This window comes from Macrobrachium rosenbergii, chromosome 36 (assembly GCF_040412425.1).
Source record: "Macrobrachium rosenbergii isolate ZJJX-2024 chromosome 36, ASM4041242v1, whole genome shotgun sequence".
Classification (NCBI taxonomy): Eukaryota; Metazoa; Arthropoda; class Malacostraca; order Decapoda; family Palaemonidae; genus Macrobrachium; species Macrobrachium rosenbergii.
Genome location: NC_089776.1, coordinates 26,250,410 through 26,275,409, shown reverse-complemented (window position 1 = coordinate 26,275,409; position 25,000 = coordinate 26,250,410). Strand labels below are relative to the sequence as shown.

General features: G+C 35.4%; 1 protein-coding gene across 1 annotated transcript in view; it reads left to right on the top strand.

Annotated features, from left to right (window-relative positions):
- Positions 1-25,000, top strand: part of LOC136824975 (uncharacterized) — a 69,012-nt gene that overhangs the window by 3,351 nt on the left and 40,661 nt on the right. Inside the window, exons 2-6 of the mRNA XM_067080960.1 lie at positions 4,291-4,422; positions 9,437-9,552; positions 15,535-15,702; positions 18,562-18,699; positions 20,968-23,947. Of these exons, the coding sequence (XP_066937061.1) occupies positions 4,291-4,422; positions 9,437-9,552; positions 15,535-15,702; positions 18,562-18,699; positions 20,968-23,947 (3,534 nt within the window). The remainder of the gene's footprint in view (positions 1-4,290; positions 4,423-9,436; positions 9,553-15,534; positions 15,703-18,561; positions 18,700-20,967; positions 23,948-25,000) is intronic.

Sequence of the window (25,000 nt, the reverse complement as noted above, 5' to 3'; positions counted from 1 at the left end):
AGTCTTCCACTGTAACTCTTTTTCAGTAATGACCACTTTTGCTCTCAGTAAAATACCAAAGGAAGAATCAGTAATTTGAATACAAGGTTTATTACACAACGCAGATTTCCGTGGGTTATAAAAAACGGCTTTCAGAAAATTAATTGCCCTAGAGACTGCCGAATCGTTGTGCGTAAAGCCCTCTTTATATGAAAATATTTTGTAGTGAAACTAAATAATTTACCTCTCTCTCTCTCTCTCTCTCTCTCTCTCTCTCTCTCTCTCTCTCTCTCTCTCTCTCTCTCTCTATATATATATATATATATATATATATATATATATATATCTATATATAAATATATATATATACATATACATACATACATACATATATACATACATAATATATATATATGTGTGTGTGTGTGTGTAAAATCAACTGATCACTTTTTCCAGATACTTTAGCAATTTTAATAACCACAGTACTCTCTTAGCTTCTCGAATTCTTCACACTTTTTGGATACTCTTGTCACTACGAAGCCTGAGATCCAAATATACGAAATCTGAGTAAATCTGTTGTCCGTAGCATGGTTGAAACCCGCATCCAGAGTATCAGAACGTGGTCACGTTGCCGAGAGTAGCAGAACAAGGCTACGCTTCCAACCTTCTCGTGGTCAGGTCGGCAACGTGATCACTCTGATACTCTGGATGCGGGTTAGAAACCTTCTATTGACATATCCAAAAAAGTGTGGATAATTCGAGAAGTTAAGAGGGCATTGTGGTTATTACAATTACACACACTCACACACACACACACACACACACACACACACATATATATATATATATATATATATATATATATATACTATTTGTTATAGCCCTGAAGCCAATGAAGAATTAGAGGAATGTATTTCTGGTGATAGAAATTCATTTCTCGGTATAATGTGGTTCGGGTTCCACAATAAGCTGTAGGTCCCGTTGCTAGGTAACCAATTGGTTCTTAGACACGTAAAATAAGTCTAATCCTTCGGGCCACCCCTAGGAGGGCTGTTAATCAGCTCAGTGGTCTGGTTAAACTAAGGTATACTTAACTTAACCTTGAAGGACTTACGATATATACAGGAATAAATCAAAATGTTACCAGCTTTGCCAGAATCCAGGAGAAGTTGAGAAAAGACGAAACACAAGTTACCAGTTGACGGAAGGAGAGGAAACAAGACGCAGCGAACGTCAACGTAACCTTCCATGACCATCCATTTTGATTCAACGCCGGCGCGCGAAATAGACGTCACATCTGATAACACATAATAGGCCGTAACCAATTTAGGTGTCAGGTGCGCGAGTAATAACGTCTCGCCCGAAACAAGGGGGCGAGCGAAAAGGGAGCGGCGAAAGCAGGACGCCTTCAGGAGGAGCTTTTATCGAAATGAAGATGGACGTCGCCATTACAGACCTCTGCAAAATGAATGCCGGGCGGGAAGAGTCATAAAAGCTAATCTATGACACATTTTGGGAATGGAGACGGATTAGATGCGATATAATAGGGTTCGGTGAGATTAGGCTTTTCTGAAATTGAAAAAAAAGTAGGCTGAAACAACGGTAAGGATATTGGTTTTATCTTAAAAAAAAAAAGGAACATGTTATGTTGGTATATATGCTGAGACAGGTAAATATTTATATTGACACATATTTGTGAATAAAGCCATTCAGCTTCGAAGCGATTTCGATAGCAACCACATATCCCTATTTTAACTTTAGCAAAAACACTCCTACAACGCTTACTTTCCTTTAACAACTGACACAGAGAGAGAGAGAGAGAGAGAGAGAGAGAGAGAGAGAGAGAGAGAGAGAGAGAGAGAGAGAGAGAGAGAGAGAGAGATACGGCGCTAAAATTGCTCCGTAAAAATGAGGTGAAAAAAATTCATGAAATTTGAATTTTATATGTTTTGCACTTTCTGAAGTATTCCAAACAATTATATTCTTTCTTTCTTCAGAACAGTATACTGGTGCATACTTTATTTGGTGCTATCCGTGTTCACTTTTCAGTCATCTATAATTCCCCTGGGTGTAAATTATTCGCCAGCTAAAGGGATATACTACTCTACCCAAGACTTCGAAACTAATTAAGAGAGAGAGAGAGAGAGAGAGAGAGAGAGAGAGAGAGAGAGAGAGAGAGAGAGAGAGAGAGAGAGAGAGAGAATGTACTGTAATTTGTTGAAAATTGAAAATATTTCGTCACGATGTTAATTGCTATAAGATACGGCAAAATGAATAAATTTTTCAAATTTTTTTGTCCCCGTATTCACCTATAAAGGCTTTTGCAATCATTTAAATAAAAGTGAACAAAAAAAAAAATTCCATAAACAAACAGTTTTCCATATTTTTCTCATCCATACTGAATGGTGAAACAAGGATTCAAAAGTACATGCACTTATTCGTGTTTTCCTAATTATACTCCGCAATGAGCTTTATTAACCTCAGATTACCTACCGATGTTCCCAGTACGGTTTCCAGTCATTGCAGACTTGCCTGGTAATTGCCAAAAGTTTCGTCGAGAAAAATGGTTAGGGAGAGTAATTTCCAGGCATAATTTAGAGATCAGTGCTTGACGCTGTGATCTCTAATGAGGGATGCGGAGGTGTTTGAAGTTTTCTCGCTTTTTAATTATCGCGAGGAACAGTCGATGATTTCTGCACATACTGGTAATAGACGAAGGTCTGCGGGGAATGGTGGCTGAGAATACTAGCAGATAGGAATTAGTTCCTTCTAACAATATTTTTGTTATAACGATTTGCAAATGTATTTTACACACACACACACACACACACACACACACACACATATATATATATATATATATATATATATAAATGTATGTATATATATATATAATATATATATAATATATATACATATATATATATATAATATATATATACATATACATATATATATATATATATATATATATATATATATATATATATATATATATATATATATATATATATATATATATATATATATATATATATATATATATATATATATATATATATATATATATATATATATATATATATATATATATATATATATGCAAACATACTTATACGGTATATACACACATATACAAAAGGAATGTAGCAAGAATGGTTCGTGCAATTCTAAACCGAAAGAATATATTATTTTTAAACACTTACGATTCTCTGCAGTATAAAAAAAATTAGTTTGCAGGTCAAGTTGGTATTTTGAAAAATGTTAAATTTCTATGATATTTTAATTAGAACTGAAGACGTAAATATAATTACAATATTATGTGAAAAGAATTAAAATATAATAAAACTTTTGATTTATAAGATATTTAGTCTTTAACCGATATAACATATACTGCATTATATATATATATATATATATATATATATATATATATATATATATATATATATATATATATATATATATATATATATATATATATATATATATATATATATATATATATATACATACATACGACGCCGATAACACGTTCGCTATTCGTCTGCTCCTTCGATTACTGAAGTTAAGCACCGTTGGGTCTGGTCAATACTTAGATGGTTGACCAAGAAAGGACAAACGCTATTGACATACATGTCCATTGTACATTTATGAGGTATGGCGAGGCGGTATCACACTTGCAGAAACGAGTATGTATTTATGTATGTATTTATGTATATGTATACATATGCACACACATATATATATGCATATATATGTATATGTATATATATGTGTATATATATGAATACATATACATACATACATACATATATATATATATACAGTATATATATATATATATATATATATATATATATATATATATATATATATATATATATATATATATATATATATATATATATATATATATAATACAGTATATGTTACATCAGTTAAAAACTAAATACCTTATAAATCAAAAGTTTTAATATACTTAAATTCTTTCTCATAGAATTGTAATTACATTTATGTCTTCAGTTCTAATTAAAATATAATAGAAATTTTAACATTTTTCAAAATACCAACTTGACTTGCAAAATTTTTTTTTTTAATGCTGCAGAGAATCACAAGTATTTAAAAATAATACATTCTTTCGGTTTAGAATTGCACTAACCACCTTGCTATTTTCCCTTCGACAGGGAGTTTTTATGAATATCAGTGCTTAAATGAACTAATGCTAACTTTCTTAATTCTTTTCGACTGAAGACTTTCATGAATTTTAAAAGCAATACAACTAATTTCAAAATTTCTTTGTCCCAACAGCGACGCGATTACTCTCGGAACCCGGGAGGGGTTTCGTAGAGTTCAGCCAATCACGTTACTGTGCTGTGGTGAGTGAAGCCACGCCCATTTCTGGTGACGTCATCACAGTATCTGCTATTCACAGCAAAAATGGTCAGTATATGAGGTGTTAAGATTTTTTATATTTTCAGAGTATGTTTAATATTTTTCATTTCAGTGGTACGATAACTTTCATTATTTAAATTTCAGGAATTCCTTTAACAAAATATCACGTTTTCCAAAAATAGTTTTCAAGCAAGAAATATAAGAAAAACATATTTCTAACAGACTTCTTTTAAAGTGTTTAATGCTGCACTTCTTCAGTGGCTGTTAAATTTTTATGTCCAAGATCATTTAGCAACAATGAAAATAATACTTGAATTTCATAAAATTCTGAATTATTATAAAAAAAATGCCAGGTAGTAAATAATTATCTCATCTTTATGGTCAACTTTCAAGTTTAATTTTAAAAAGTTATTTCTTTCATCCATCAAGCAGTCCACTTGGAGACCCTCTTTGAATTGTCAGTTACAGCTTTTTTTTTAGTTACTTTGAATATCTAGCTCTTCTGTGATAACTGTGGTTGAACTGATATGATTTTAATATATCAAAAATTTGAAAGTCTCGAAGTTTACCCAGTTTACTGAGTGGTCAGGGTACCGTGCCCAAGTAATCCGCATTACAATTTTTTTGTTACGCTCAGATGCGACCTTAGGATTTCGCCAGATTCCTGGGAGGGTTATTCATGGGTCAAAGATCAGTCCACATCATCATAAAGTTGATTCTAACCACGATTCATCTCGCTTAAAGGAATCCTATACTGAACTTTCATTGACTGATAATTTAAGATGAGGCGCTTATGTCCATCGAAATGAAGGGAAAATATAAAACGGATAAGAAAATAGCAATTAAAGATAAAATGTCAATAAAAATAGCTATCCAGAAAAATAAATAAGAACAATGCGTGTCAAAGAAAAGACAATAAAAAATTAATACGCAAAAAATGAAGAAAAGACAGTAAAATATTAATATGCAAAAAATGACTGAAAGTTCAAATTCTATTCAGTGTCTTGACTGAATAGATTGCAATTACTACATTTACATTTCAGTTCAACTCAATGGAATTTTAAGATAGCTTTAATCTAAAATCTCTCATGTGAGTCTGGTTTGAAATTATGATACTAGTAGATATTCTGATTTTTTCCCATGCGCTATTAACAGAATAACAAATGACTTACGTGGCAAATACTAACTGCCCTGTGCCCAAGAAAATCGCTTTCATTATATGAACATGTACACTTTTCATCATATCAAAGAGCACTGTATATTGAAATCACGTATCCGAAATGATTAAGAGATGTAAATCACTTACATGTACTTGGACTCTTCAGAAGATGGAATGTAGTTTCGAGTTTCTGGCCACAGTTATTCAGGTTACGAGATACGGTTCCCTGCACCAAGGTCTAGACCAGTGGTTCTTAACCCCAGGGTCGCGACCTAAAGTTGGGTCACCAAACCATTTCAATGGGTCCCCAAGGGTTATAACGCTATGGGCTTATTATTTCCCCAATACTGTTTTTATAATTATTATTATCAGAGAAAATATTGTATCAAGAATTCATAATTCAGTAATATCCAAGCAGAACATTATAGAGACATAGAACATTTAACTGATGTGCTACTTGCATTAATAAAAATGTTTGCAAGTAATTTTTGTTTTCTGCAACGTTTTCATAAGCATAATTATATAAAAAGAAAATGTTTGTAAGGGCATGGGTCGCCACGTTTAATCTGGACAAGATTTTGGGTCACTGCCAAAAAAAGGTTAAGAACACAGGTCTAAACCTTGCCCTACACTACCTCCCTGCACCTTTCTCTCACACGAAAACACACCTTATCTAAAATTTAAATACGTCTCTGCTGATCTAAACAAGAAATAATATTATAAGTATTATTTAAAAGGTGAACTCTATTCGTATGGAACAAGCCTATAGGACCACTGACTTGAAATACAAGCTTCCAAAGAATATGGTGTTCATTCGAAAGAAATTACGGAAGATAATTTGAAACACAGAAAGAAGAGATAATTTATTAGAAAAAAGATCAGCTGATAAACAAATAGGTGAAAGTGTAAATAAAAGATTAAAGTACTCGGTCGTTACTGACGACGGTTATAGGCCACAGCTGTGGTGGTGGTGGTGGTGGTGGGAAGAAAAACAAGAAAATACCACTCGGCAGATATCAACGCCCTTTCAAAATCTACACCCTCTCTTCATAACAGGAAATAGGAAAGGCCTCTAGCTGCCATCCCTCACTCCTCTGGCGTGAATCCATTTATCACACCATTCATCAGATCATGTACTTTCTCTCTCTCTCTCTCTCTCTCTCTCTCTCTCTCTCTCTCTCTCTGGGCCGCAGACTTATTGGCAATGTAGATGCCTGTACACGAGGCGCAAGGTTGAACACGCTGATACGGTCGGCGCTGTTTGATTAGCATTTTGGACGAATCGGCTACACGCTGCTAATGGTTGTCGACATGGCAGAAGGCAGAGCAGCTTTCATTTGGAAAAGATTTCATCTGCGCTTTACGGTAAGGGAGTTAGTGCGCATTCACCTGTGATTTCGACAGTGTATGCCTCAATTCATTACGGAGAATTTAATATTCTTTATATAATTAATGTATAATGGCGTTTAACCTTCAAATCTCCAGGGAGTTTTGGTACAACTCTCCTTTATAACGATCAGTTAAATTTCAATAAGAAAACAGGTAACTAAGCAAAGAATTAGAAGCAAGAAAAGAGACAAATGGGTAAACACTAAACGACAAGTGTTTTAGGACGAGGTCTTAATATACCTGCCTCCTCCACTGTGGCATGTGACCCCACCTTATCCTACAATAAGAATGTTCTTATTAAGGAAAGGAACAAAAATAAATACAACGTGGATGTATGTGTATACAAAAATATGCAAAAGCATGCACGTGCACAAGTTAATATATGTGCATATTTATGGATGTGACATGTAAAACACCAGACGAACATGTTAAAATGAAATACAGAACATCATAGTTCGAAATACCTTCAGTTAGATCTACAGGAAAACAAGAAAATATAAGCTTTGAGTGTGAGAAAATTCCTTATCAGTATCAGAAGGCATAGAGAAAACGAAAATCCTCTTATTATTAAAGTGACTGACAATTTCTCTCTACCGTCAGGCTCTAGAATTCCTGCTTTCGTGTTTCCTAAACATATACTTGAGAAAGCAATCCATAAAGCAAACATAATCTTCTACCGTACCCCTCAAAACAAGACTAGAGAGATACCCAACAATAAAATAAAAATCCCACACCTGGATAGAATTAAGACGCTGACACAGACACTTGGAAACTCTGACCCTTGTGCTTTTACCTACCCAAATACCTTAGCCAAATCCCTGGTTAACGTCCAACAAAGGCCAGTCCCCAAAGACACAGGAGTTTACGAAATCCCTGGCCTCGACTGTGACCAATCTTACAACGGTTTTACAGGTTAATCACTCCCCCAGAAATTGGTACAACATAAACGTTCAGTAAGGAATGGCCAACAAAGCTCAGATATTTTTAACCACTTAAATAGCCATAATCACAGGATAAACTGGAATTTATCACATATAGTTTATAGCAGCAATTGTCAGTTCAAAAGCCAAATTTTAGTATCAGCGCTGATTAAACAAAGAAATACGATGAACCTCTCAAAAGGAGCTTGGGACTCAGATATTATAGATAAAATCTTCTTCTAACCAGCGATTAAGAAGATTAAGGAGAATCCGTCATGTGGAGTGACGTAATGGCTGACCTCTGGAACTCTTGGTATAAATACCGCTTTTCTGTAACTCTTATTTCATTCATTAGCTGCCTGTCGAGGGAGACAGTTGTCTCCGAATATATAGCATTAACGTTCTACCTTTTGGCGTTTGCGTTTTTATGTATGTATGTATGTATGTATTTATTATGTATATATACATACATATCTCTATGTATGTGTATTATATATATATATATATATATATATATATATATATATATATATATATATATATATATATATATATATATAAATATATAAACATGTATATATATACATATAAATATGGTTACACTGATACCGAAAGAGATATGGTAGATAAATAGCTTTGGGCTAGAAATTTCAGTCAGGATTAAATCTCTGGTGGAAAATTGTAATGCAAAATGCAGAACAAGGGAAAAATACTTATAATTACTTGGAGCACTGTAAAAAGAAAAAAAAAGATACAATGTCTGATCCCAAACGAAATTTTCATCGTTGGTTGACCATTTTGTTTTCACTTTCTTTCCTGAGACCGAAAGAGAAAGTTATAAGTGCTTTCCGAACGCATATTATCCTCCCGCATCGAACTGCCACTAACAGCTGAGTATGACATTTTGTTGCAAAAATGGTCCGTGGATATCTTTTTCCAATATATATTCGAGTAAACTCGCTCCAAAGGACACAGTATTGTAATAAAAACACATTTTCACTGTGATATTAGTGGTTATAGGAGTGATATCTGCCGATATAGTTCGCTTACAGTTAACCAACAAAACATTTTATGTGCAACCAGTGCTATTGACAGCATACTCTCGTTCGCATGCTGTCTATAGTCATGAATTTATTCGTGATACTGTTATCAAAAAAGGAATCTGGTGTCCATTCGATGAAAACTGGACACGAGTTGCCAATTACCCTAGTTCCTGCAGTGTTGTCGTTTACTTTTAAGTAGAAAGTGATAGATAACATTACGATAAATGCCCTACTCAATAAATATCACCCCATTACATGAACATCATATTTCTCAGTATTCAGAAGTAACATAAGGGAGATCTAATATTATCATCACATTATAGGATTTAAGGATAACATTTGGGTGATCTAAGACTAATGAAATTGCCACTAATCTAACATCAACCCATTACATGAACATCATATTTCTCAGTATTCAGAAGTAACATAAGGGAGATCTAATATTATCATCACATTATAGGATTTAAGGATAACATTTGAGTGATCTAAGACTAATGAAATTGCCACTAATCTAACCTTAGGAATAAAATTATTTACTTTTTAAATTCCAGGCCCGATCCTGCGATACAGCATCCTGGAAGGGAACGAAGAAGGACTCTTCAAAATTGATGAAGTCACTGGCGTTATCTCCCTGGCAGACACGCTGGACTTCGAAAGAAGAGATAAGGTGAATTGAGAGAGAGAGAGAGAGAGAGAGAGAGAGAGAGAGAGAGAGAGAGAGAGAGAGAGAGAGAGAGAGAGAGAGAGAGAGAGAGAGCAAATTCATTCTGGCTCTCTGCTGGCGTCTCCAGAATTTCAGGTGTATCAGTTTTATTTTCTATCCCCTCATAATGATTTATTTATCACAGCTTTCTATAACTTGTGTCTCTCTGCCGATTGATTTGCCGTTGGAGCCCTCTTGAGTTTATAGTGCATTAGCTGTCCATAAGGGTTTTCGGGTGAAGATTTAAAGAAGCAAAGAAAGAAAAATAAAAACACGAATGACTGAACGGATACTAATCCAGGAAAACGCGTATACATAGAGTCATGCACGTATGCTGTTTAGACAATTGGACAATTACTTAAACAGAAACACGAATTTATGAATTGGCACCAACTCAGACAATGTCACATAAAAAACATATGCGCACGCGCGCACACACAAACACACACTCACACAGATGCACAAACAAGGAACAGTGGCTGTTTGGGAAAATCCTGGTGGGAACCCATATTGACGGAGGGACCGCTTTTAATCCCTACACATTGTCACACGATGGCGGCAGCGTGTTCTGCCATTGAAATATATTTCAGCAGAACAGACCATAGCCAGCAGCTAAGTGAGTTTATGTTTCGGGTGCCACGTTGTTTTCGTGCTTAGCGATGGAGTGTTTCTGTGTTGGGATGAAGTTATTTCCCCTTTTATGATGATTGATATTTGGTTTCCGTGTTTGGTAACGCGGAGTTCATCAGTATTTCGGGAACGTTCCTCCTGTTCTGTTTATTCACTGCAAAGTTTAGGTTTTCACTGGCTCGCTCTTCTTGATAAATGTTCTTGTTTAAGGGAGGCGTTCCGTGAAAAACTGATGTTTTTGGCGAGATCTAGTTAAAAATTTGTGTTCCATTTAGTATTAAACCCAACTGTGTTTTAACTCTGGTACTTCTTACCATATTTTTATGAAATTTGGTTTAGACTGTAGCAAAATGAAGGCACTAAATTATTTTGACACCAAACCTCGAAAATGCTATCAGATTTTTTCTCATGAATTTTTATTCCGCAAAATTATTGTCCGTTTTTTTTACTGCGAAACTGAAATATTAAAAAAATTCCATTATTTGTGTAACCGAAAAAAAAACTCATACAATTATATTTTCATTTATGGTCTGCTAACACTGAATTTCACTAACCATTGTAATACCATTTTTTAGTTATAATGATTTGAACATTTTAACTTTTTGAGTTAAATGAGAGGGGGAGGGGGAGAGGGGGAAGCACCAATGGGGGGAGGGAGCTGCTACTTCATGGTGTATGCTTATTTTTTGAGTTGACATATCAAATAATAGTAATGAGAGGACATTAAAGATAAATTTTAAAAAATCATCATCTATAGTATGCAGGTATTTTTAACTTTACTATAATACGTTATATATTTCAAGTTATACAGAATGGATATGTAGCTACCTCATTCAATTTAATAACGAAAAACCACAGTAAATGAAACGATATATTTCTGTCTATCAGCATGCATCAATATTATGGATGACATCACTAAAATAATCATAATTCTGGTACATTTCCTTTTCACTAGGTTTCACTTATTAACAAGCATTCCTCAGTTTTCCTCTCTTGAGCTGCTATGTTAATGTACATCTATCATTTACCGACTACAGTATACAATTATCACCAGCTTTTCATAATTGGTTAACTTCCCTTCATTAGCCAAATCGCAACTCATGGCTTTAAACATTTTATTCTCCTTAACAAAGAAGGTCAGTGGGATGGGTAACCGAATGCCCTTTTTTACCCCAGTCCGGAAATGCCCTTTTTAACCCAGTCCGGAAATGCCCTATTTTTTACCCCAGTCCGGAAGGAGACAAAAGTTACAAGATCCAGGGAGTTCAAGCTGGAGGAAACCTCCCAGGCTTGATAGAGATACAAGAATCAGCTAATATATTTCCTCAGATTTATTTCTACAGATAGTTGACACATTAACTAGCATAATGGCACAGACCATTTGTTTTTCGCTTTTGTTTTATGTGACGTGAATAGTCTATTAAACCATTCTCTCTCTCTCTCTCTCTCTCTCTCTCTCTCTCTCTCTCTCTCCAGTTCCTTTGACCTTTGTAGGTAATCCTGTACACTACGCAGATATCAAATCTGGTCCCATAAGGGAACACCGGGGATTTTGCCTTAAGCAGATTATTCTAAAATTTGGTAAGACTCGAGAATTCCAACACTTTCTCTCTCTCTCTCTCTCTCTCTCTCTCTCTCTCTCTCTCTCTCTCAAGAGAGATGGATCCTTCGTGAGCAAACTTGGAATACAATATTCATGAGCTTCAGTCCCCTTCCTGAAATTTATGCAATACATTTGATGATACATTTCTTACTCAATATGATTTCAACATTATCTGACCCAATGTTTACCATTAAAGTAAGCAACGGAACGCCGATGAAAATACCCCATAAAATGACAAGATATTTTCTGAGGCAAGGGCAAATGGAGGAATCTTATATTTTTATCTAGCCCAGGCCAGAAGATGGGAGGGGGAAAAAGGGTTATGGTTTACTCCAGAAGCGAAAGGCCGCCATACTGAAGGATGGAATGTTATGATGACCAAGCGAAAACAGGAGGAAGAATTCCAAACCTTAGCAGGAGGCGGGAAGACACAGTCGCAGCATTTACGTACCATGTCAAGTTCTGTCAGTACCATGTTAAGTAGTATATAACACGTCTAGAACTTAATGTACTCTATTATATCCGTCTACATACCCTGAAAAGTCCGTTATGTGCCTATTCATATCTTCATGTGAAAGGGGAATTGGAGTTTAAAATCTTAACCTTTGATCCGCTTATCAAAGTCAGATTCCTTGAAGATAACTACCGACAGAATTAATCCAAAGTCATTTCACTGATGTAAAATCTTAAAGACAGACCTGAATATCATTTTCCTTTTACGTTCTTCGGTGAGCATAAATTTAAAGTAGGTTTCCACTTAGTTGCATTTACACTCTCGTAGGTTAACGATACCGAGTGAATTTCAAACAGAATTCACTCAATCTGCTACTGAAATATTTGGAATTTGAATTGGGATATAATTCTACCCAAAGAAAATGAAATATGTGCTGGAAAAGATGACATCTAGTTTATTGGCAAGGATGCACAGGAGAGAGCGAAAAGGGACAGACCCGGAATTATCTCTGTGCAGGTTCCTCTATAGATTCAGATCGGCGGTCACCGAACCATACGATTACCATATGAATGCTTAAGTTCGTTAAGTTATAGAAACTAGCAGAAAAAGAAAGAGATGGCTGCGTAAGCAACGAATAGGAAAGGAGACTTCTAGGAACTAGACAAGTGAGGGGGAACAACACAGTTGTAAATTGTAAGATATGATGAATATGAAGGCATCAACTTCTTTAATTTGGTGTTGAGGAGAAGAGAAGGGAAGGTGTTTAACTGCTCCTCTGCCCATCGCCATAAAAAGGAGCTGGCTTAGACGTGCCCACGGGCGATTAGTAGTGATGGGCCCTTCCGGCTATCTCAATCACCGTCGTTCTTCACTCAACTACCAGTTTCTGATATTGGAAAGCAATAGAAAGATCAGACATTAGTTCCTTCAAAAACTCACTGTCCCTTGATTTGTAATCGTCAAAGCCAAAGAACCAGGGGAAGGGGTTATAAGTATACTAGATGCAAATAAATATATTGCTAGGAAGCGGCTTAAAGGACCTATCGAGGTCATTGTTTATTTTTTCTAAATTGCAGGGTGACCACAGTTAAGTGTTTGAAAGTAGCGGCCACATGGCTGTGAAGACAAATCAACCAAGATACAGTTGTAAAAGTGTGGGTGGAGGCATCAACGAAAAAAATGTGAATGAAGAAATGAGACTAAATCTGTCTTTCATGCCACGTAGTTTGTCAAGCCCTTTAAGTACCACGCCTAATTCTTCATGTACCATGCTCTACTCTGAATGTACTATGCCAAGTCTTTTATGTTCCATGTAAAGCCACTTCATCCATTCATCCATTCCGTTCCTCTAATGAAATCTATTTGCAAGCCAATTGCACCTTTCAGGACGTAACCATAAACATCTCTCTTTACAATTTACCATCTAGTTCCTATATCTCATTTCACTCGTAGAAGAACATCAGACGTACCACTGATTATTTAGTATTAGACGTGTCAGACTTAGAAATGGGGTTTCCGTGAGAGAGAGAGAGAGAGAGAGAGAGAGAGAGAGAGAGAGAGAGAGAGAGAGAGAGAGAGAGAGAGAAAATTTAACTAAATTGGTTCGCGAGTTTCCATACAAAACAAAATTCGATAAGCAACCCCACAACATTATTCCCTTTGAGCACTTTTGCTCTCTTGAGTTCATTCTAACTTTTAATCTCGTTAATGTATACAACACTTTAATGTCAACCAGTACGCAAGCATTATTGCTGAATTTTACAAACTTCACTGAGTTTTTAAACCACGTAGAACTGAAACAATTTCAATAGTTTTCTTTCCATTGTTTCAGCAATTATTTCAACGATTGCAAATGAAAACAGTTTCTGAGTATAGGTCACGAGAATCATATAGTTAATCTCACGAGTCTTAACATCTTCCTTGTATCAAGTACAAACAATATAAATTTTAATTTAAGGCTCCTAAGACACTATTAGATTTATTGGCTTTAGATATATATTGTTTTTATATTATTTACATATGAAACTATTTTGTGGTACCAGGATACAGAACATACTATTCAGTTTCACTAGATTCATAACCATTTTTATATTATTAACGAATGAAATAATGTTGGGTTCACCGTTTCCGACTTAATATTGTTTTCCTTCCTTTTGCATTGACAGTTCACAGAAATTATGGTGTCATTTTTGCTAACTTCAGCACCTCATCTTCCAATAGTGGCAAATTAAATCCTTTTGTTTTCACAGTTAAAAAGACTTGGATTTCAGGTTTTACTCGCCTCAGCAACTCTTCAAGAAAAGTTCCCGAGAAAGTGATGGACAACAAAAGCATAAGTACTGCGATTTCCTAAAAAGTCGTGAACGACATTTCTTTTGGTGAAGAAACTAAGAATGAGAATATAATTGGTTTCATCCCCTTCGGTTCTGAAGCTAAACGACAGAAAAAATAATCAGTAACAGCGAACAGTGGTTCTTGAGCTAATCTGATAAAAAAAAAAAAACTATGAATAACCATGAATAATGAACGCAATCCCTTGGATTCTTAAATTATGCATACAATAATGAAACATTAACGACTAGCAAAAAAAATGCTGGATAATATTTCACACATTCCTAAAGTGACATGTAAAAAAAATTATTATGAATAACACATTTAACGATATTCCCATTAGTTTTGATGGTAAAAAAAATATTATAAAAAAGTAATGGTTAATAATAATAGCCAATATTCCTGTTAGTGGTTACGATTATCAATAAAACACTCGATTGATAATCAAGAATGATGGACAAGGATAATAACTGAGCCTGAATTTAAGAAGAAAATATATCACTCATTCACAAGTGAAAATAATGGACAATATTCCCTCCGGTTCTCAAGTGGATCTTTCCTAGATAGTGACCCCCATGGGTTTTTATCCTATATCTATCCACCCTTGTGGCGTGTTTAGTACAAATCCGTTGGGGATGACCGTAAAAACATAAACAAAAGACTGTAAATATCATAAAGATAATGACCCCAAAGAAATATTAGTCCTAAATAACGACCCCCGAACTTTGCTGGGGGTCACTATCTGAGACAGATCCTAAGGTCATTATTGAACAAAAAATTACAAGACGAAATTCCCCTTGGTTCTTACGTCACCATCTTTAGCAAAACCATTCTCTGCATAACTCGAAATAAAAACCAACATTCCCTTATTTCTAAAACACACATAATGGATGCTCCATAACATAGTCTTTAACTTGTCCTTCTCCAGCACGAGTTGGTGGTCTCTGCGGAAACGGCGGAAGGGGTGACCGGAAGCGCCCAAGTTCGGGTCGTTGTCGAGGACGCCAACGATTCGCCGCCCGTTTTCCTCCGGTCGAATCCTGTGGTCACCGTCATCGAGGATGACGATCGACATCTCCCTGCCGTCATCGCGCAGGTCTGCTGCTTTTGAAAGCTATGTCATCTTAACGAAGCATATATTTTTCGCGGAATTTTCTGCGATATTTTTGTTGTTACTGAGAGATTGGCCGATTCTCTTTTACGTTATTTTTATTTTATCTTCCCTATTAAGTAAAATAATTATGGATTTTAAATATTTCTGGTATGATAGAATAGTTGGCTGCTTCTCGCAGCATTATTTGACTTCGTCTACTTGACGCTACATAAATATCGGAAATTTCTTCCATTTCTAATTTAACTGAAGAGCTGGTTTTCACAATTTTAGATTTGGACTCCTTTAGGATGTATAATATTTGGATTCTTCTTCGATATTTAGTGTTACTGAGCAGCTGGTTACTTTCCGGAGCACGAATTTGAATTTGCTCTCTTAACAATACATAGATCTTTAAATTTTTTTAAAATATTCAACATTACTGAATAACTGGTCGCTTATCAATGAGCGGGGTCATTTATGATACACATTTTGTAGTTTTCTTCAGTGTTTAACATTACATAACTGTTACTCTTACTGCACAGTTATTAATTCGGTCTAATTTCTTTTACATTATTGACGAATTGGTCGGATCTCTTTGCACGATTTTAGCTTAGTCTCTTATAACAAACACATTTAAAATTTTCTTCGATTTTTATCATTACTGAATAACTACTTTTTAATTTACCTCTTTCATAATATCTAAATGTTAGAATGTCTGATTTTAACTCTTTTAGAATTACAGAATAATTGGCTACTTTTTCGAGAGGTTTCACTTTGCCTACTCAGCGGCATGAAAGTTCAGGAATCTTCTGTGATTTTTTAAGGTTCCTGACAAACTGGGTACTTCTTTGCCACACGTTTTAATTTGGTCTCAGTACACATATATTTCTTCGTTTTCTTTAACCCTTCTCATTTTACTCAGTCACTATTAGATTATTTTCACTGAAAGGGTGTAACCCTTTGGGGAATGAATAACTCGCCACTGGCGTAGGTTTGCAGAAATCTAAAGAACACCTTTGTTGAATAATTAGTTGCTTGTCTTTCCATAATATTTGAACTGTTTCTCTTAAATATGCATAAATCTCAGTTGTTTATTTTAGTATATCGTAATGGCCACCGTTTCTATTCGTTTCTCTTCTTTGTTACTGAATGAATATCTTTGCATGATTTTTAAAATGGTCTCCACTGTGATCTATCAATTTGTTGAAGGTTATTTGGCTTTCGTATAAATAAATACGTGGCTGCTTTGCTTTGCACTATTCTTAAGTTTTGACTCCTATGTATCCTACGAATTCTGCAATTTTCCTAGATTTTCCTATGTTTAAATATATGGTTGCATGTGCTCACAAAATTCTTAATTTGTTCCCATATACGACTTAATCATAAGTTCTAGAATTTTCGTGTTTAATATGATACTGAATTATCGGTTGTTTCTCTTTGCACGATTTCTAGTTGGTTCTACCTTGTGACCTAAAAATTCTTAAATGTTTACACATTTTTTATTATTTTTCATTGCATAATTTTAGTTCACACTGCTTTGCAACGTATGAATTCTGTAATTTCTGTCGGCATTAAAAATTTAATATTTTCAATTCTGTTTGTTTCTGGTTGCACGATTTCAACCTGGCCTTCTTTAAAAAGAAGATATTTTTAGAATTTTCTCTGATTTTTATCAGAGCAGAAATCCGGTTCCTTCTCTTTGCTCGATTTTGAAATTCAATTACGTTACAAGGTAGAAATCCCGGGCAATTCTTCGGATTTTACTGTTATTGAATAACTGGTTGCTTTTCTTTGCGATTTTTTTTTTTTTTAGATTAATATTTTTTTCATTTTAGATTAATACCCGAAGCGCATTCAATATTTTTAGAGTTTGAAATTATATGCTGGTTCACTTTGCACGATTTTTATTTTGGTCTTCCTTTACACTTACAGCTATTGAACTTTTATTTAGTTTTTGATGTTCAGAATTATCAAATAATAGTTTTTTGAACGATTTCAGCTTAGCCTCCTTTACGGCCTTAAATTTGCAATTTACTTCGAACAGTAGTCTTTTCGAATAAAAGACTATTCTCTTCCTCCAATCCTTTGTTTGCATTCTGTTGAACTTTTATTTAGTTTTTGATGTTTAAAATTACCAAATAACGGGTTTTTTTAACGATTTCAGCTTAGCCTCCTTAACGGCCTTAAATTTGCAATTTACTTCGAACAGTCTCTTTTCGAATAAAAAACTATTCTCTTCCTCCTTCGTTTGCATTCTTCTTCCTCCTTCGTTTGCATTCTTTCCCGTTGTACAGCAGCATCAATATCTAAAGCAGTAGAGTAATAGTAGTAGAAATAGTGGTGGTAGCAGTAACAGAAATCGTCTTGATGTCCTCGATTTCGTCAACGGCACTACTATTTCTGTTATCGTAATATTTATGATTCAAAATGCCTTATTGGTCAAGTACAAATAAGATCATACCAGATGAATGCAATAACTAATCGAACGATGATAAATCAGCATTTTGTTTAGTTGTTAAGTGTCTCCTTTCAGTATTTTACTATCTTGATGAAAGCAAATTTTAATTCTACTTCTTTTGGAGATTTTTTCGTTTACAAGATAAATATTTACCAGTGACTAAGATTTAAGATTCTTTTTGCATTAGTCTGGCAATTTTTTTTTTATCTGTAATATATCTTTATTTGAAATGAAAAGAGTTGTCTCCTTTGGTGATAAAGCTCCTGTTATTTCCTTTGAATGTCTTCTAAAGTTTTCTTCTTCTTGAGTGAAGAAGGCTAAAATTAAAACCGCAATATCTTGAAAAAGCAGTAATGCCATTCTCTCCCTGCTAACTTATATATGCTTCTCTTATCCTGTTGCAGGTCACAGCGGTGGACCTCGATGCTTTGGATAAAGACGGTCTAATTTACGGGGTCGCGGGAGATGGCATAGACGGGTACCCGCCGGATGAAGTCTTTTTCACCATCAACAAGGATACGGGTGACCTCATCCAACTTAAGGTATGTTGGAAATCACTTAACTGACAACCGTTTAAAAGTATAAAGTTGGAAAATTACTTTACTACCGCTTCGGCTAGCATTACTGCTCATTGCATGCTTGCTTTCCTCGACTCTCTGTCAAGTTCCTTATTGGACGGGTGGGTATCGTTCTCAGCTAGCACTCTGCTGGTCCCGCGTTCGATTCTCCGACCGGCCAGTGAAGAATTATGGGAATTTATTTCTGGTGATAGAAATTCATTTCTCGTTATACTGTGGTTCGGATTCCACAATGAGCTGTAGGTCCCGTTGCTAGGTAACCAACTGGTTCTTAGCCACGTAAAATAAATCTAATCCTTCGAGCCAGCCCTCGGAGAGCTGTTAATCAGCTCAGTGGTCTGGTTAAACAAAGGTATACTTTTTTTTTCGACTCTGTCCTCTGAGACTGTTACTGGGCCAAGATGAAAATGACTTTGAAGGTGTTGAAGAAGATGTTGATTAAAATAATTTCACTACGAATAAAAATGTGGGGGAATTTGTTGTGAGAAAACGCTGAGACAAACTGGTGAAATAAACAATATCAGTTTGACGTTTTACTAAGAAAATCAATCACATTTACTATATTTTAACTATGACAACAACAGGCGAAAACCACGTGAGAAGGAACAAGTCCTGCCATAAACCTATCAATCTTGAGAGGGCATATGACAGAGCAGCCACAAGGGAAATTAGATGCTATTACGAAGACATTAGAAACCGATATAAATGCAAAAATTATTACGTCTGATTTTCTGAAAGCCCAAACCGGAATTTACGTGAAAAAAATTTATATAACCAGAAAACATTTCAAAACGCGTTCACACCAGAAACCATAAGAAACTGATAAAGTTGTTCACACCAGAAACTATAAGAAACTGATAAAGTTGTTCACACCAGAAACTATAAGAAACTGATAAAGTTAAGTTGATCTTTCCATATAACTGATACGCAGAATACGAAACGCCCTTCGTATACCTGCTTGAGAGCTTCCAGCCGTGCTTAATCGAAACTGTTTAAAATAAATCTTTCAAGAATGGAAAAGAATTTATTTCGTAGTTATCGATTACCAGCAATTATCTTTCAAATATAAACTTACTGAATTTAGACATTTTAGCGTACAAAGATAATTTGACTGTAGCAAATCTCCTCACTACCAATGTGTTTTTTGTAAAAAAATTGCTGACTAATCTAAGATTACAGAACTTGAAAGGTAACTGTTCTTTGAAAAATGAGAGTACTCTACTTGTAAAGAATATTTGAATAATGCGCCAGTATCAAAACCACTGTAATGCTAAAACCACAACTATCATTGCATTTGTTTCTAATGTAAAAAATATAAACAAGAAAACAATGCTTACTTAATCTAAATTCACACAGTACTGAACATTCCTAGAATAATGTCGTTCATGAGAAAATGAAATAAGTTCTTGGAGAAATTTTAAGGAAGAAATGTTAAAGAATATTACTGAATCAATAAGATACAAAGGTACTAAAAGTAACTACTTTGAAATCAAATTAGCTCAAAATGAACTGTGATGATTCTATTTAAATACAAAGCTAATGGACATTTAAAAATCAATAATTAAATGAAAAATAGTTACTGAATCATTCTAAATGGATAAGTTGATTAAGTTTTCTATTTATATTAAACTCATAAGAAATTAAAATAAAAACAGTCTGAGGTTTATGTTCATGCGTTACAAATGTTAAATGAATTACAAATGATTAAAACTGAAAACATTACTGAATCATAATGAATCACTCATTATTCACTAAAACAGATCCAATCTAATGAAAAAAGAGTCTGGACTACAAAAGAAATAATTTCATTTTCCTGTAATCATAATGAATACCGTTTGGCACTCATTATTCAGTCACTACAAACAGCAACCATTAAACCATTCCATATATTTCTCTCTTTTTTTTTTAAGGCACTGGATCGAGACCCACCTCATGGAAAACGAGTCTGGAACTACAAAAGTCATAATTTCAATTTCATGTAATCATAATGAATACCGTTAGGCACTCATTATTCACTCACTACAAACAGTAACCATTATTAATCATTCCATATATTTCTCTTTTTTTTAAGGCACTGGATTGAGACCCACCTCATGGAAAAAGAGTCTGGAACTACAAAAGAAATCATTTCAATTTCATGTAATCATAATGAATACCGTTAGGCACTGATTATTCACTCACTAAAAACAGCAACCATTATTAACCATTCCACATATTTCTCTTTTTTTGAAGGCACTGGATCGAGACCCACCTCATGGAAAAAGCGTCTGGAAGCTCAGGGTAGAGGTGGCAGACGGTCAAGCGCCGAAAAAACACCCAGAAAAGAATAACGGAGTTTTAGACACTGAGCAAGGGAGCGAGACCTCAACCCAAACACACTGGAAACATTTCACGAAGGAAGATTTCGTAAGCTCCTCAACAGGATCAGACGTCCTCGATGAGGATAACGCCATTTTAGGAGAGCGGCTCACAGGTGAAAGAAATGAGAGGGGGCCGAGGAGACCAGGTGAAGGGTTAATGAGAGGTGCTGCCAGCAGCAACGTCTGGGGCTGGAAAACAACAGGAAGGAGGCGTAACGGATCTCCTGACAAAGAAAACGAAGAAGAAGAAGAAGAAGAAGAGCAGGGAAGACCAAGCTTAGAGGCAGCCAAAGAAAACACAATCTGGGATCACAGACAAAAACGACACAGCGACTCTCAGGTCACGAAAAGCGACAAAACTTTCGTTTCCAAACTAAACAAAGGAGGCAATGTTGACAGAAGCCCAGACACGGGTCCATGGGAGGTAACAGAGGGGTTCACAGACAAGACCAACAGACGTTTGTTCATAAAGAAGAGTTATTGGAAGGAGGTAAAAGGTGACCCTGATACGCGCAAAAACTCCCTATATCCCAGCTCATACCAAATCTGGCAAAACATCGCAGGCGATCGGCATCGAAAGAAACAAGTGGATACGAGAGACGCCCAGAGGCAATTTTGGGTATCACCTGACAATCGACGATATTCCGAGAGATACCAGGCCCAAGACGACCTGTGTTCCAGGAGTGGCCACAAGAGGAAATGCCGATATCGATATAAAAAGGACCGAGGGGCTTGGATCAGACACAACGGCTCAGAAAATGAGAACATTTTTTCATGGAATATAAAGGAGGGGAAAGAACTGAACGAAGAAAACACGAACGGTCGAATAACGCGCGTCAGAAGAAAGGCCAACGCGAGAAGACGACGAGAAAGCTCGCTGGAACACGACTGGACAGATAAAGCAAGAATAACGAACCGGCAAAAATGGGGGAAATATAAGCGAGTGCCACTCGCCAGGGAGCAAACCCAGGGAAAATCTTTGCCGGAAGGGAAATTCGGCCTCGAAAATTATATTCTGACCGGGGGAGTTCAGAGGGGCGTGTCGGATAAAGAACCTCGACATTTGCAGGGATCCAGGCTGAAACGAATGAGATCCAGGGAAACTCAAAAAGCTTTAGGGAAAAATCAGGTGAAGTCATTAAGACATTTCACCGGGAATTCTTTGGAAGCCTCCGTGAATGAGGGAAAAGATGACGGTGACCTCGGTGATGTTGATGAAGGCAGTGGGAGGGAATTGGAAATGAACACCTTGACACACGGTAAAGGGAGAGACGAGGAACCCACTGCTTTTCTCGGTGTAAAATCTGACAAACTGCACAGCGAGGCTGGCGGAAAGAATTATTCTCTAAAAGCAAGAATAATAAACAGAAGGTTAGAAAATGCTCGGAAAAGGAAGGAGAGCCGAAAGAGGAGAAACATAAGTTACCACATGACAAGAAGAGGAGACGGGGGTAATTCTAGAAGCCGCCCAAAAACGAGCAGCATCGCACAAAGACCGAGATCGCATTTTAGAAATGAAAGGTCAAATGTGAGGGTTTCATTCAAGGAAAGAGAAGACAAGATGAATGAGCAGAAAAAGAGGAAAAGGGAGAGGACCGGATTCTATCTTGATCACAAGACGAAAATCAGCACAAAGAAAAACGAAGACTCGAGAAAATGGGTATCAGGCAACCGCACCCTTTTTTGGCAAGGGGGGGAAATGCTTGAGCGGATGATAAAACCTAACTTCCAGGGCGAGCTAAATATCGAAGGAAGAACAAACGACGAAAATTCCCTGGACGTTCCTGTTCAAACATTCCAGAAGACTCAGGCGGCACAGAAATTACACAACGTAAGGCACAACGACGTAAAAAGAGTCAGTAAGAGAAGGGCTATGTTGAAGAGAGGATACGGTGAAAACAAAATCCCTGCCAAATCCTTAGGGATCACTGAGCTACACCATATCAATAACTATGGGTTTCCCCTAATACCACACGATGGAGATGGGGATAGAGAACGGAAAACTAAGGGAGATGGTTCTAATTTCCATTTGTTCCCTATCATGGGACACACTGGATTCAATCTAAACCAAAAGATTGTACAAAAAGGAAACAAGAACATCCATTTATCTAGACAGAGGATGGATGATGACAAAGATAAATCTCTTGATAGGCTCTCTGAAAAACCAACAGACGTTGACATACATGAAGATACGATTAAGTTGAATCAAACGCTGACAACCCTTGCATGTGTAAACGAACAGCATAAATATGCAGATATTTGCAGTCATTCAAATGTTCAGTTCACACAAAGTGGGATAGAAACACTCCGCCGAGATCCAAATCTCCAGCAAACAATTCTCTCAGAATCCGATAACATTCAAAACGCCAGTAGAACTAACGTCCCTTTCCACGCTCCTTCAACAAAAAGTAACGAGAAGAGAGAGAGAATCAACAAACAACACGAGTTTCATTCAGAAGAGCCGGAACAAAGACTATCTCGCGAGACAAAAGGCTCCCTCAAAAACCTCAAGTCAGTGGTTTTCGTCGATTCGAAAGAGATGAACCATTTGTATAGTTTCAATGCCTCGACGGATGCCACTTTACCACTCCCTAAAACTAAGAAAGACCAAGGAACATATGAAGGACTGACGAACTCCTCTCAAAAAATCAGGAAACAACGTCGACGAGAACTCCACCAGAACGGCGATGAGGGTTGCACCACGGCAAAAACTGATAATTCTGGAAATGGCGGAGGCATCGTTCACAAAGTGACAACAACGGTAACTATAATCGTGAAAGACATCAATGACAATGCGCCCGTTTTTCCAGAGAGCGTTATAACGGGAGAAGTTGAAGAGAATGGCCAGCTTGGTAAGTAAGAATGAATTTAATTGCCCGTTTTGCCATTTTCAGGTAAAAAATATTTACAATGATTCCCTCACAAATGCATGGGAAACATGTTCTGATATAGATATATCCATATGTATTTATTTGCATATATATATAAAAATATATATATATATATATATATATATATATATATATATATATATATATATATAAATATATATATATATATATATATATAATATTATATATATATTATATATATATATATATATATATATATATATATATATATATATATATATATATATATATATATATATATATATATATATATATATAACAGGCCATCTCTCTTTTTACAATTCATTTGGGAATATCAGCATAAAGAAAGTTATTTTTTTAAGATACACCAATGATAAATGTAGGACTAAAGGTAATATAAGAACAACATACAGACAATTATAAATATACATGTATACTTACCTATCTTAACAACATATGTATATATATATATATATATATATATATATATATATATATATATATATATATATAATAATTTGTCTGAGTATGCATTTTACATCATCAAAAACAATGAGATGATGTTATACATCTTAACAAACATCATCTTAAAACTAACAAACATCAGTTAAAACACTGAAGATGAAGACGTATTGCAGAAAATAATAAATTATTAAAGAATAACGAAATAACTGCCTGCTATACTTTGTATATTTTTATGTTCTTAAAAATTAACATAAGTTTACAGATGAAAGATTAATTAATAAGTTTTATCATTCGATGAAGAGTAAATTACTTCAAAAGAATGAAATGAGGGAATTCCAGGTCAGGGGTACCTTACAAATTATGCCGTCCAAGAAAGAGACGTTGTTACTCTTCAATTTCATTGCACGATGTAATTAATATTATTGCTGTTTTCTACTGATTCATAAAATATCCAAACTCACGTTGTAGATCTCTGAAGCATTTCTGCTGGAACTCTTCATCACTCTAAGTAATAAAACTAATTATACGTGCTACGATGCACTATCTTCAAAAGTAATACATTCTGCC